The sequence below is a fragment of the Chlamydotis macqueenii genome, chromosome W (assembly GCF_036417535.1).
Source record: "Chlamydotis macqueenii isolate bChlMac1 chromosome W, bChlMac1.mat, whole genome shotgun sequence".
Classification (NCBI taxonomy): Eukaryota; Metazoa; Chordata; class Aves; order Otidiformes; family Otididae; genus Chlamydotis; species Chlamydotis macqueenii.
The window spans coordinates 51,824,220-51,839,244 of NC_141592.1; the positions used below are offsets into that span (position 1 = coordinate 51,824,220).

A 15,025-nucleotide genomic window follows, 5' to 3' on the forward strand; every position below is an offset into this window, starting at 1 on the left:
AATTATATTGGGTGCATGTGGTAAGGGTGGGGGCTGCAGGGCAGCTTCTATGAGGAGAGTGGCTGAGGCTGCCACGCGCTGGACACAGCTAGTTCCAGCTGACTTCAGTGGACCTACTGCAGGGCACAGCTGAGTCCCTCAGCCACTGTGGTGGTGCATCAGGGTAAAAGATTAAGAAAGGGCAAAAATGCTGTGCAGCAGTATTGAGAGAAAGAGGAGTGAGGAAAAAAGTGTGAGAAACAGTCCTGCGGTGAGAGCAGGAACAGGTGCTCCATGTGCCAAGCAGAGATCCCCTGCAGCTCCTGGAGGAGACCACTGTGCAGCAGGCATTTCCCTGCAGCCTGTGGAGAGGACCATGCCAGAGAGGATATCCACACTTCGGTCTGTGGAGGACCCCACACTGCAGCAGCTGAATATGCACTGAAGGAGGCTGCGGTCTGTGGAGAGCCAATGCTGGAGTAGGTTTGCACAAATACAGGCTGGGTGGAGAATGGATCGAGAGCAGCCCTGAGAAGGACTTGAGAGTGCTGGTGGACAAGAAACTCAACATGAGCCAGCAATGTGCACTTGCAGCCCAGAAAGCTGACTGCATCAAAAGGAGCGTGGCCAGCAGGTTGAGGGAGGTGATTCTCACCCACTGCTCTGGTGAGACCCCACCTGGGGAGTGTTCTGTGTTGAGCTTTGGAGCCCCCAACATAAGAAGGATGTGGACCAGTTGGAGCAACTTTAGAGGAGGACCACGAAAATGATCAGAGGGCTAGAGCACCTCTCCTATGAGGACAGGCTGAGAGAGTTGGGGCTGTTCAGCCTGCAGAAGAGGAGGCTCCGGGGAGACCTCATAGCAGCCTTCCAGTACCTAAAGGGGGCCTACAGGAAAGACAGGGAGAAACTCTTTAGCAGGGCCTGTTGTGAAAGGACGAGGGGTAATGGTTTTAAAATAGAGGGAGGTAGATTCAGATTAGATATTAGGAAAAAATTTTTTACAATGAGGGTTGTGGAGCACTGGAACAGGTTGCCCAGAGGGGTGGTGGATGCCCCATCCCTGGAAACATTCAAGGCCAGGTTGGATGAGGCTCTGAGCAACCTGATCTTGTTGAAGGTGTCCCTGCTCCTTGCAGGGGGGTTGGACTAGATGACCTTTAAAGTTCCCTTCCAACCCAAATTTTTCTTTGATTCCATGACTGCAGCCATGGAGAGGAACCATGCTGGAGCAGGGGGAAAATGAAAGGAAGGAATGGAAGAGTATGAAGTGTTATGAACTGACTGCAACCCCCCCATCCTCCTGAACTTGTGTTTTCGTTTTTGTCTTTGTTTCTGACCATCCAACTCTATTTTTAATTGGCATTAAATTAAATTAGTTTTCTCCAAGTCAAGTCTGATTTGCCCCCGATGGCAATTGGTAAATGATCTCCCTGTCTTTATCTTGACCCACAACTTTTCATCTTATTTTCTCCCCCTGTACAGTTGAGGAGGGAGAGTGAGAGCGGCTGAGTGGGGGTCTGGCAGCCAGCTAGGGTATACCCAACGCAATAATCTAGAGTCGTCATGGATATAGCTTGTGATTAATGTACTTGTTTGAAAGAATAAGAAGGGACAAGGATTGTTCCTAAGCAGAGGCAGGATTTTGCTATGTATACTCCAACTTTGGGGAAGGAAGAGATCTCTAAAGGAAAATACAATGATGATGCTCGTTCAGAGGAAATAATGTTAAGGGAGGATACAAGGAGTAGACCATTTGGATGAGCAATATTTAGGCTGTATTCTGAAAATGAGCAGTGATTCCAAAAATACACCAACTTGACTAAATACTTCTCCTTAGAAGGTGCAAGCAGGGACTGCGAGAATGAAGAACTGCCCATTGTACTCAAAGAGCAGGTTCGGGATCATCTAAGGAACCTGAAGGTGCACAAGTCCATGGGTCCTGATGAGATCCATCCGCGGGTCCTGAGGGAACTGGCGGATGAAGTTGCCAAGCCACTGGCCATCATATTTGAGAAGTCGTGGCGGTCTGGTGAGGTCCCCGATGACTGGAAGAGAGGGAACATAACCCCCATTTTTAAAAAGGGAAATAAGGAAGACCCGGGTAACTACAGGCCGGTCAGCCTCACCTCTGTGCCTGGCAAGGTCATGGAGCAGATTCTCCTGGAAACCATGCTAAGGCACATGGAGAGCAAGGAGGTGGTTGGTGACAGCCAACATGGCTTCACCAAGGGCAGATCATGCCTGGTGGCCTTTTATGACGGGGTGACGGCATCGGTGGACAAGGGACGAGCAACTGACATCATCTACCTGGACTTGTGCAAAGCTTTTGACACTGTCCCGCACGACATCCTTCTCTCTAAACTAGAGAGACATGGCTTTGATGGACGGACCACTGTGTGGATAAGGAGTTGGCTGGATGGCCGCACTCAGAGAGTGGTGGTCAACGGCTCAATGTCCATGTGGAGACCGGTCACGAGTGGCGTCCCTCAGGGGTCCGTGCTGGGCCCGGCCCTGTTCAACATCTTTGTTGGCGACATGGACAGTGGGATAGAGTGCACCCTCAGCAAGTTCAACAACGACACCAAGTTGTGTGGTGCTGTCGACACTCTGGAAGGGAGGGATGCCATCCAGAGGGGCCTTGACAGGCTGGAGAGGTGGGCCCGTGCCAACCTCATGAAGTTCAACCAGGCCAAGTGCAAGGTCCTGCATCTGGGTCGTGGCAATCCCAGGCACAAATACAGGCTGGGTGGGGAATGGATTGAGAGCAGCCCTGAGGAGAAGGACTTGGGAGTGCTGGTGGATGAGAAGCTTAACATGAGCAGGCAATGCGCCCTTGCAGCCCAGAAGGCCAACCGCATCCTGGGCTGCATCAAGAGAAGCGTGGCCAGCAGGTCGAGGGAGGTGATTCTGCCCCTCTACTCTGCCCTGGTGAGACCCCACCTGGAGTACTGTGTCCAGTTCTGGAGCCCCCAACACAAGAAGGACATGGACCAGTTGGAGAAGGTCCAGAGGAGGGCCACGAAGATGATAAAAGGGCTGGAGCACCTCTCTTATGAGGCCAGGCTGAGAGAGTTGGGGCTGTTCAGCCTGGAGAAGAGGAGGCTCTGGGGAGACCTGATAGCGGTCTTTCAGTACCTCAAGGGGGCCTACAAGAAAGATGGGGAGAGGCTGTTTAGTAGGGCCTGTTGCAATAGGACGAGAGGTAATGGTTTTCTAATAGGGCATGAGAGACCGTGTTTTTAGACTTGTCTGGTGAAATTCTTACCAAGCATAGTATTAATTGGTAAAACACAGCTTTTTTTTTTTTTTTCTCATCCTTAAAAGAATTTTGTAAAACCTAAGTAAACCAAAATGTATTGCTTTACAAAATGCCTTTTCTAAAGCAATGTTTTATCACAATTTTGCAATAGTTCTATTAGAGGAAATAAAACAGGTAGTTCTAGTTTTGTTAGTCGGGGGGGCCTAGGGTGGTGGCTTCTGTAGGAGGCTGCTAGAGGTTGTTCCCCTTTGTTTAGTGGACTTGGCCGGGCCTGGGGCGGACCCGCTGCTGGCCAAGGCCGAGCCAATTGGTAGCAGAATGTCCTGTGATAACGCCTCTGTGATAAGGTATTTAAGAAGGGGAAAACAGGAAAAAAAAAGAGGAGAAGATGTGAAGCAGCTGAGCGGGGGGCAGAGAGGGGGAGGCGCGAGCCTCATGGGCCTTGCAGGCCTCACCCTCTGGCCTCTCACCAGGCAGCCGACTGGGCCCAACTCGGCCCAGCCCGGCTGCAAGAAATGGAGAGGAGATGAGAAGTGAATAAGATGTAAAAAGGATCCTGAGAGACGTCTGCCAGCCTGTTGTGAGGAACGGCTGCAGACGCCAAGGTCAGTGAAGAAGGAGGGGAGGAGTTACATGGCTCCTGGCCAAAATTCCTCTGCAACTCGTGGTGAAGACCATGGTGGAGCGGGTTGTCCCCCTGCAGCCCATGGAGGTCCACGGAGGAGCAGAGATCCACTTGGAGCCCGTGAAGGACCCCACACCAGGGGAAGTGGATGCCTGAAGGCGGCTGTGGCCCGTGGAGGGCCCGCTGGGACAGCTGTTCTAGAGGGACTGCACCCCGTGGAAGAGATGACCCACGCCGGAGCAGTTTCAGGAAGGACTGTGGTGCGTGGGAGGGACCCCACGAAGGAGCAGAGGAGGAATGTGAGGAGTTCTTCCCCCGACGATGACACAGCGGCGTAAAACAACGCGTGATGAACTGACCGCGACCCCCATTCCCTTTCCCCCCCACCCCGTGCCGCTCGGGAGGGGAAGGTAGTAGAGATAATGTTAAGCCCGGGAAGAGGGAGGGGTGGGGGGAGGTTATCTTGTTCCCTGTCTCATTCTCCTGCTAATTTTAGAAATAAATGAATAGTTTTCCCCAAGTCGAGTCTGTTTTGCCCGTGACGGTAACTTTAAGGATTTCTCCCTGTCCTTATCTCAAACCTTGAGCCGTTTTTCCTTATATCATCTCCCCCTATTCTCTCGGAGGGTGGGGGGAGCGAGAGAGAGACTGCGTAGTCTGGTCCTGATCTGGGCTGAACTACGACAACTTAATATTTGCTTTCATTGTAAAATTACTCTTTTATGAATATAGTTCTCTTAGAGATCTTATGGCTGTGATAACTCAGTCCACAGAAAAGTAAATAATCTGATGTTCTAGCAGGATTAATGTGAAAATTAGCATTAGAAGTTTAATGGAATATGGCTTAAATATGACTGGACTTTAGAAATTAAAGAATATAGTGAAATATCAAGAACTATATTCAACAGCAGAACAGATTTGCACATTTAGCTGTGGGCAAAATCAGTGTGCAGCTATACTAAATTTTTCCTAATCTTATATTAAAAAAAATATTTCTTGGCATCACAAAAAAAAATACCAAACCCTGAAAACTGGTATGTCAGAGCTTCAAGGATAGTTTTGTACTGCTGAATTAGGTGAGCAGAATGTTTGTCTTCACTTGGTGTGTATGTTATTACAGCATATAACACTGGTGTATTGTAAGCTGCAGTTATCTTCATAGCAGTATATGGTGGTGTTTTGTTAATAGCTGCGAACCAGTGGAGCTAGGATAGATAACAGCCTCTGTCACATTTATGCTAGTGCTGTTCCTGCCTGAGAGAGAACTAAAGAATGGTGATTCTTGTTTTCTGTAGACCTGTATTGTTGTGTCCCAGTGCCCTGCTCAGTATTTTCTTAATACAAAAAAAAAAATTCAAAATTTTAAACTAACTTCACTGTAGATAAGTTTTGTTTTTGTTTTGTTTTGTTTTTTGTTTTGTTTTGGTTTTTTTTTGGTTTTTTTTTTTTAGTTCTGTAATGGGAATAGCAGCACAAGCACCCTTAGTAGTTGTGATGTACAGACTTTAGTTGGATCTGTTATGAACTGCCTTGGCTTTCCCCTGTAGAGAAAAGAAATACTGTTTAGAGTAGTGAGACTGGTTTAGCAAGCAAAAGTTTATTCAAGTATTTCCCCTCCCCCATGGAGTACTCTTGAAGGTTATGAAGCATATAAAAGTACTTAAACTTCCCTGTATGATTTGCCTTAAGCACTCAAACCAGTATTTTTCAAGCAGATACTGCTCTGAAGCTTGTTTCATGAATACATCAGGCTTGAGAGCTGTATAGTAGGAAGGATTTTGTGGCAATGCAGTCAGCTATGACTTATGAGACCTGAGCTGGCTATGGACTTCCTCAGTAACTGTAGCCAAGTAAATGTTTCTTTGTGTAAACTGCTTGTTTAGAATTTAAGAGCTAATATCAGTTGGTTTTATACAGAAAAATCTGGGACACTTGAATACTTGCAATTGCCTTTATTTCAGCAGGATCCTCTGCAGGTGCCTTAGAAGAAAGCTTTGGGAGGCATACAGAAAGGATGTTTGGCAATGCTGGAGGCCTATTTCTTGTAGCATATTCTTGCATGGAATTATGATTTAGCTGTTTTTCTTTGAAATGCTGGCTCTAGAAGTAGCTCTTGGTTCACACACAGGCTGTCTCTGCCACAGACTTAGTCTGCTAAACTCACCTTTGAGAACTATAAAGGTTTTCAGGTGCTTGCATTCACAGTGTCATGTCAGTCTGGGTTTTGTTCCCCAGTGCCCTCTCAATTTGTGCATACTGCTTGAGGCAGTTAAGGGGTTGGGAGTGTTAGGAAAAAGCAACTGAAGTTCTCCAACCTACTTTAGATCCTGAAGGTAGATAATGACTCCTACTTGCTTTCTGCTTCCCTGTGTCACTAAAACATTTTCTTGTCTTGTCTTGCTTGTGAAAGGGCAGTAGGACATATCCTGACCTCAGCACAGGTCCTTAGCTTGTTACACTCTAAAATTGCTAGTTTTCCTGCAACGTCTTGTCAGTTGACTGGCTAAGAACTATACCATTTTATAATCCCTTCTGAGCATATGGAGGAAAGTGAACACTAGGCTAGAAACAGTGAACTTCAGATAAAAGGAGATCTAAGTGAAATGAGGAGAGATCTACAGGAAGAAAGTAAAGGGAAGAGAAATGGAAAAACTTGAAGCAAGTGTAAAAAGAGGCTCAAACTAGTCTGAGGAGGATGTTAGAAGAATAAAGGACAGACCTGAGAAGTGGCAAATAATGCTTTGTGGTCTCTGCTAGATGTAGCTACAAAAAAAAAAAAAAAAAAACCACAATAAAAGCATTTATAGCAAGAGGAAAACTGAGGAAGTTTGTTCTGTGGTTCAGTGAAGACAAAGCAGCATATATAACCAATTTTGAAAGTTGTTTGAATTGAATTAAGTTGAGATGATCAGGTATTAAGGGAATTAATTAGTAGCTGCAGTTGATTCTTTATTATCAACTTTGTCAGTTGCTGGGATTTTTAAACTCTTCCTAGCTCATTTTTTATTTGCTAGTTGGCTTCTGTTGTACGTTTCTTCCTCCTTAGTATATTTAAACAAGAAAGATTGTGTATTATATATAAGTAGCTTCTGATTTCCAGATCCTTAGGAAATAATTCATTGACTCTGAACTGTTGTGCATGACAGAACAAATGAGACTTGCTTTTGGTTTTCTTTTGTGGAGTGTTTCACAAGTGATCCACTGTGCTTTAGTTGTCTGCAAGATGAATGTATTTACAGAGCAGTTCTTATGTTGTAAAGGATATTAACATGTGTAGTCTTGTCTTTGTCATTGGGAATCAATATTTATGGTCTTTCAGATTGCATAATTTGCCTTAACCTTAGAGCCTGTTATCTTCCTGTGGTTACTTGTATGTGTAACTTTTCTTTGTATTCAAATTCAAAAAGATGTTCAGTTATACTTGTGTTATGTTTTGTTAAGAATCGTTTTCAATGAAGGGATAAAAAAATGTTCTGGTTTTGTTAGTGAGGGGGGGCCTAAGGTGGTAGCTTCTGTAGGAAACTGCTAGAAGTCGCTCCCCTTTGTTCAGTGGATTCGGCCGGGCCTAGGGTGGACCCGCTGCTGGCCAAGGCCGAGCCAATTGGTAGCAGAATGTTCCGTGATAATGCCTCTGCGATAACGTATTTAAGAAGGGAAAAACAGAAAAAGAAGGAGAGAAGATGTGAAGCAGCTGAGCGGTGGCAGAGATGGGGAGGCGCAAGCCTTGTGGGCCTTGTAGCCCTCACCCTCTGGCCTCTCGCCAGGCAGCCGACTGGGCCCGACTCGGCCTGGCCTGGCTGCAAGAAGTGGAGAGGAGATGAGAAGTGAATAAGATGTAAAAAGATACTGAGAGACGTCTGCCAGCCTGTTGTGAGGAACAGCTGCAGACGCCAAGGTCAGTGAAGAAGGAGGGGGAGGAGTAATGTGGCTCCTGGCCAAGATTCCCCTGCATCCCATGGTGAAGACCATGGTAGAGCAGGTTGTCCCCCTGCAGCCCATGGAGGTCCACGGAGGAGCAGAGATCCACCTGCAGCCCGTGGAGGACCCCACGCCGGAGCAGGTGGAGGCCTGAAGGAGGCTGTTGGCCCATGGAGGGCCTGCTGGGACAGCTGTTCTAGAGGGACTGCACCCTATGGAAGAGATGACCCATGCTGGAGCAGTTTCATGAAGGACTGTGGCCCGTGGGAGGGACCCCACGCAGGAGCAGAGGAGGAATGTGAGGAGTTATTCCCCCGACGATGACACAGCGGCGTAAAACAACGCGTGATGAACTGACCACGACCCCCATTCCCTCTTCCCCCCTGTGCCACTCGGGAGGGGAGGTAGTAGAGATAATGTTAAGCCCGGGAAGAGGGAGGGGTGGGGGGAGGTTATCTTGTTCCCTGTCTCATTCTCCTGCTAGTTTTAGAAATAAATGAATAGTTTTCCCCAAGTCGAGTCTGTTTTGCCTGTAATGGTAACTTTAAGGATTTCTCCCTGTCCTTATCTCAAACCTTGAGCCGTTTTTCTTATATCATCTCCCCCTATTCTCTCGGAGGGTGGGGGGACTGAGAGAGAGACTGCGTAGGCTGGTCCTGATCGGGGCTGAACTACGACAAAAAAGTTATGCTCTGTGTTGGACATTTGCTAGGGAATAACTTTGAACTGACAGTGTTAGGGCACAGGGCAGATTAGATGGCTGTTTTGTTCCCTTGTACTTTCCTTACCAGCTTCACTGCAATGCTAGTAAAAGCTTTTTATTTTTTGGGACATGTGACCTGAAAGCTAGATGTGTTTGAGTGGTGATATAGAATCATAGAATCATAGAATCACATGGTTGGATGGGACCTCTTCCCACTACCATTGCTGCCACAGCTACTAAACCATATCTTGTAGCTCCTCATCAAGCCGCCTCTTGAACACTGCCAGGGATGGCGACTCCACCACCTCCCTGGGCAGGCCATTCCAGTGCCTGACCACTCTTTGAGAGAAAAAGTTTTTCCTCACGTCCAATCTAAACCTCCTCTGGTACAACTTGTGGCCATTTCCTCGGGTCCTGCTTGTTGCCTGGGAGAAGAGGCCAAACCCCTGCTCATCACAACCTGCCTTCTGGAAGCTATAGAGTGCAATGAGGTCTCCCCTGAGCCTCCTCTTCTCCAGACTAAACAATCCCAACTCTCTCAGCCACTCCTCATAAGACTTGTGCTCCAGACCCCTCACCAGCTTTGTTGCCCTTCTCTGGACACGTTCCAGGGCTTCAATGTCTGTCTTGTAGTGAGGGGCCCAAAACTGAACACAATACTCGAGGTGCGGCCTCACCAGCGCCGAATACAGGGGGATGATTACCTCCCTGCTCCTGCTGGCTACACTATTTCTAATGCAGGCCAGGATGCCGTTGGCCCTCTTGGCCGCCTGGGCACACTGTCGGCTCATGTTCAGCTGAGCATCAACCAACATCCCCAGGTCCCTTTCCTCTTCACAGTCCTCCAGCCACTCAGCTCCGAGCCTATAGCGCTGCATGAGGTTATTGTGGCCAAAGTGCAGGACCCGACACTTGGCCTTGTTGAACCTCATCCCATTCAGCTCAGCCCAGCGATCCAGCCTATCCAGATCCCTCTGAAGGGCCTCCCTACCCTCAGGCAGATCAACACCGCCACCCAACTTGGTGTCATCTGCAAACTTACTGAGGGTACACTCAATCCCCTCGTCTAGGTCATCAATAAAGATATTGAACAGGATAGGCCCAAGTACCGACCCCTGGGGGACACCACTTGTAACAGGCTGCCAGCTGGACTTGACTCCGTTAACTACTACCCGCTGGGCACGGCTCCCTAGCCAATTCTTTATCCAAAGAAGGGTATACCTACCCAGTCCACGGGCAGCCAGTTTCCCTAGGAGAATACTGTGAGAGACCGTGTCAAAGGCTTTGCTGAAGTCCAGGTAGACCACATCAACAGCCTTTCCCTCATCCACCAGTCTGGTCACCCAGTCGTAAAAGGAAATGAGGTTGGTCAAGCACGACCTGCCTTTCGTGAACCCGTGCTGGCTGGGCCTGATCCCCTGGATGCCACGCATATGCCGAGTGATCTCACCCAAGATGATTTACTCCATAACTTTCCCGGGTACTGAGGTCAGGCTGACAGGCCTGTGGTTCCCCGGATCCTCCTTACGGCCCTTCTTGTAGATGGGAGTCACATCGGCAAGCCTCCAATCCTCCGGGACCTCCCCAGATAACCAGGAGCGCTGGTAGATGGCCGAGAGCGGCTCGGCAATCACCTCCACCAACTCCCTTAGCACCCTAGGATGGAGCCCGTCCGGTCCCATGGACTTGTGGCAGTCCAGATGGAGGAGGAGCTCTCTAACTGTCTCCACCTGTACCACAGGGGGTGTATTCGGCCTGGCATCCCAGACTTCCAGATTAGGGCATAAAGTGTCCTGAGGATAACTGATCTGCCTATTAAAGGCAGAAGTAAAGAAGGCGTTGAGGACCTCAGCCTTCTCCTTGTCCTCAGTGGTCACATTCCCCGCTGCATCAAGTTAAGGGTGTAAATTCTCCTTGTTTCTTCTCTTACCACTGATATATTTGTAAAAGGATTTCTTGTTCTCTTTTACTGCAGTGGCCAATCTGAGTTCATGCTGAGCTTTTGCCTTCCTAACTTCCTCCCTGCATACCTTAGAAACTTCTTTGTAATCTCCCCAAGTAGCCTGTCCCTTCTTCCAGAGGACATAGACTCTCTTTTTCTTCCGGAGCCTCAACAATAGTTCCCGGTTCATCCACACCGGTCTTCTTCCCCTACGGCTCGCCTTACGGCATTCAGGAACAGCCTGTTCTTGTGCCTTTAAGATCTCCATCTTGAGGAGCGTCCAGGCTTCCTGGACCCCTTGACTCTTAAGGAGCGACTCCCAAGGGACCCTCGCAACAAGCGTCCTGAACAAGTCAAAGTCTGCCCTCTTGAAGTTCAGGATAGCCGTTCTGCTAGTGATCCTTCTGACATCTCCAAGAATAGAGAATTCTACAATTTCATGGTCGCTCTGCCCAAGACAGTGCCCAACCTTCACGTCTCCCACCAGTCCTTCTCTGTTGGTAAAGAGTAGGTCAATCAGGGCACCACCCCTGGTAGGCTCTCGTACCAGCTGCATAAGGAAACTATCTTCCACACCCTCTAGGAACCTTTTGGACTGTTTCCTCTGCGCTGTATGATATTCCCAGCATATATCAGGGAAGGGTTATATATGGGAAGGGATTGCATATTGCTCCCAATTATCTGACAATCCTGTCTTAGTGAAGATACTTGAGGCAGAGGGTGTCACAGCTTCCTTTAGTTGCCTGCTTTCCTTGTCATTTTGTTGTAGTCTGCTTTTATGGTTGTATCCTGGTGCTTTTTGCCACAATATATGTATTCCTTCTATCTAAAACCAATATTGATAGCAATAACCTTAATTTCTCTTTCCTGCTTTGAAATTATTTTTTTAAAAAGTCTTTTCCTGGCTCTGTCTACTAGTTATTTTGCTAAAGGATTCCTTTGGAAGCATGAAGGTTTGGTCAGTGTTGGTGTGGAACTTTTTTGTTACAATTTTGTTTAATAAGAATGTACTAAACAGAATTCTGTTTCAGAAGACTGGCATTTTTCATTATGGAATGTATGTTAGTTAATTGAGACAGCTATGTAAACCAGTTTAGAATCTAGGATGAATTCAAGGCAATATCAAATCAGTTTTTTCTACTTACAGTATTTTATCATGTCAGATATTGTTGATCACGTTGATAATTCTAGCTATTCTTACGCTTTTCTTTCACAGCCCCATGACTTTGACGAATGCAGATTTGATATTAGTGTAAATGATAGTGTTTGGTACCTCCGAGCTCAGGACCCAGACCACAGACAACAGTGGGTAGATGCAATAGAACAACACAAGGTATGGGTTTTTTCTGATTTCACTTCTCACTTCCTCGTTAGATCTGGTGGTGCTTGTTGAGAGTTGTATGCTTCACTGTACAGTTATTAAAGTACTCAAGGTATTTATGACAGATAAAAACTGCAAGATTGAAGCAACGTGTTAAATACATTCCAAAAGAATTGATTTGCTTATCTGTGTGAATTTTGGCTGGGATAGTTATTTTTCTCCATAGTAGCTAGTGTGGGGCTATGTTTTGAATTTGTACTGATGTGGTGGTTTAGCCCGGATCACCACACAGTTTCTTATTCACCCTCCCCCTACCCAGTGGGACGGGGAAGAGAAATTGGGAAGAAAGGAAAACTCGTGGGTTGAGATAAAAACAGTTTGCTAAAAATACTAAAAACTACAAAGCTACCAGGATATAAGGATATTAATATCTACAAAATATACAAAATGAACAATGTACAATTTCTCACCACCCAATGTCTGAATGACCGATGCAGCCCATCCTGAGCAGCGATCACAGGAACGACACCGAGCAGCAAGCAAAAGGGGGGAGAGCAAACTAGCAAGGTAGAGGGAACGATGCCAGCAAGCAAGAGAGAAGAAAAGGATGCCAAGGGTGCCCGAACGGATACCCAACAAGAATGCCAAAAAGAATGCCCCCTCCCATGGGCAACCCCCACTTATATACTGAGCATGATGTTTATGGCATGGAATACTCTCTTTGGCCAGTTTGGATCAATTATTCTGTCTGTCTTTTGCCCAGCTTCCTGCATCTGCACGTTAATGAGACTTGGAAAGCCAGACAGTGTCCTTGGTCTCATTAACAACAACTCGTATCATCAGAATGTTTTTATCAACATTCTTCACACACGAAATCCAAAACACACCAGCTACTGAGAAAAAAATTAACTCCATCCCTGCTGAAACCAGGACAACTGAAAACAGTGTTGATAATACAGAGATATTTTAGTTACTGCTGAGCAGTGTTTACACAGAGTCAAGGCCTTTTCTGCCTCTCTCACCACCATGCCAGCGAGTAGACTGGGAGTGCACAAGAAGTTGGGAGGGGACACAGCTAGGACAACTGACCAAAGGGTTATTCCATACTATATGATGTCATGCTCAGCATATAAAGCTGGGGGAATATGAAGGAAGGGGGAGACACTTAGAGTTATGGCATTTGTCTTCCCAAGTAACTGTTGCACATGATGAAGTTCTGCTTTTCTGGAGATGGCTGAACATCAGCCTGCCAATGGGAAGTAGTGAATTAATTTCTTGTTTTGCTTTGCTTGTGTGCATGACTTTTGCTTTACCTATTAAACTGTTTTTATCTCAACCCATGACTTTTCTCCCTTTTACTTTTCTGATTCTCTCCCCCATCACACTGAGGGGGAGAGTGAGTGAGTGGCTCTGTGGTGCTTAGTTGCCAGCTCGGGTTAAACCACAACATCATCCTTCATATGTAAGAGTTAAGAGAACTGGGAGCTAACAACTGTGAACCTTTCTTGAGCCTCTCTAGCTTGAAAAAGATAAAGCTTGCATTATGTTTGAGTGACTTTTTAATGATTTTTGTCTCTGCTTCTCTCACTGATTATTGAATTGGTTCTTATCTAGATGTCCTAGATGTTAAAATTGCTAGTCTCATCTCTTTAATCACTTGCTGCTTTTATTGTTGTTGCAGTAAGGACACGGACCCCGTAGATGGTGTACCGGAGACCTTTATTGTCCGTCAGCATCAGTCTTTTACATCTTTTCTAAGTTACACGCGAAATGCACATGCTTAATCATCTAATTCAATTGGTAGCAATATACTGTTCACGCGCCTTAAACTTCATTTGGATTGGTTATAGATTTTTAGTTGTCTTTATTATTTTTGCCTTTGCTATTTCCTTATCTTGTTCTAATTGCTGGTTTTTGTTATTGAGCAAGTGGTGTTCAAGGACATAGCTGAAATTCTTCAATATCATACAGCTGTGCTGCACTCTCTGTTCCCACATTTCCCCCTTTTTGTTTTTCTACTATCAATACCTGATGTAGTATTTTCTGTATCATTTTTGTAGGCAGGTGAATCAAACACAAAATGTTAATGATTATGCTTACTAAGATACCAAATATCTCAGTTCCGATTTTAGCCAAAGATAGCAACCATCCAGTTATGCCACACAGAAGCTTAGTCAAGATAATTACTGATCACACATTATACATATTCATGATTACTTAAGCAAAACTAAATTTCACTACCTTCTAATAATTTTCTACTATAGCATTCTTCTACCATTATAGATATAACAACTCCAGTAACTTTCTTATCTACAAGGCCAGTGACTAGTTTTTTGCAGACCTCTGTTGAAACAAGCCATAAATTCTGCTAACAATGTTTTGTATCTTAAAGCTTCCCTTCTCATTCCATGGCTTTCTTCCAGCGAGCATGGTTGTATCCCTCTCCCAAGGTCAGTTTGCTTTCACTGACACTGTACTGGCTCAAGAAATACCCACATCTCCCCCTTCTTTGTTTATGAGAAGAGGCTTGTTTCAACGCTTTATCTATTAAAGTTTACACACATTTTAACACACAGAATACACATTTTAACACACAGAATACAGATCAAAATAGGAATGAATAAGCATCCTACAGCTATTTGTAATAAGCTTATATCAATCCACCAAAAAAATTTCTGAATATATCAAAATCATCCCTTTGTTGCAGTTTACAGATTCATGCAGCAAAGCCCATCAAAATCCTGCCCACCATGATTTTGTGGTAAAAATAGAAGTCTGTTGCTGATCTATTCTGTAACCAACCAAACTACGCCAAAGACACCGCTGAGCAAGAGGATGATTATCAGCGGGGTCATAGCAGAGAAAGGAGGCAGGCGCAGCACCTTCAGGGCGTCCTCTGTTGTTCGAAGAGTGTGCTCCGGGTCCTCCCCCCCCCCCCCCCCCCCCCCGCTCCAAGCCACCTCTGTTTATCCCCTCAGCAGATTCAGTGAAAGAGTACTGACTAGACGTTGCTGCACGTGTGGCCAGCGCATGCAACAAGGCCTGTCAAATATGTGCTCTGCAGGCTAACAGCGGTTCTGTTTTGTAAAGTAGCACAGTATATAGAATCTACATCAGTTAACAGCGTTGATAGTGCCGATGCAGTTGTATGCGTTTCCTTAGCAAGCCAACAGCCCAATTTATTTAGCATAGCTAACGCCTGGGCATTTGCCACATCAGGTGCAAAGATTGCAGCAGCAATAATTTCACTTGGTTTCCAAAACTCTATATTATCT

At 46.1% G+C, this 15,025-nt stretch overlaps 1 protein-coding gene across 3 annotated transcripts in view; it reads left to right on the forward strand.

Moving 5' to 3' along the window:
- Positions 1–15,025, forward strand: part of LOC147596804 (ceramide transfer protein-like) — a 129,257-nt gene that overhangs the window by 18,241 nt on the left and 95,991 nt on the right. For 2 of the 3 annotated variants that reach the window (XM_086769541.1, XM_086769542.1), the window contains exon 3: positions 11,646–11,762. In XM_086769541.1, the coding sequence (XP_086625667.1) occupies positions 11,646–11,762 (117 nt within the window). Of the gene's footprint in view, positions 1–11,645; positions 11,763–15,025 lie in introns of those variants that run through there. The other variant, XM_086769543.1, reaches the window with a different exon arrangement.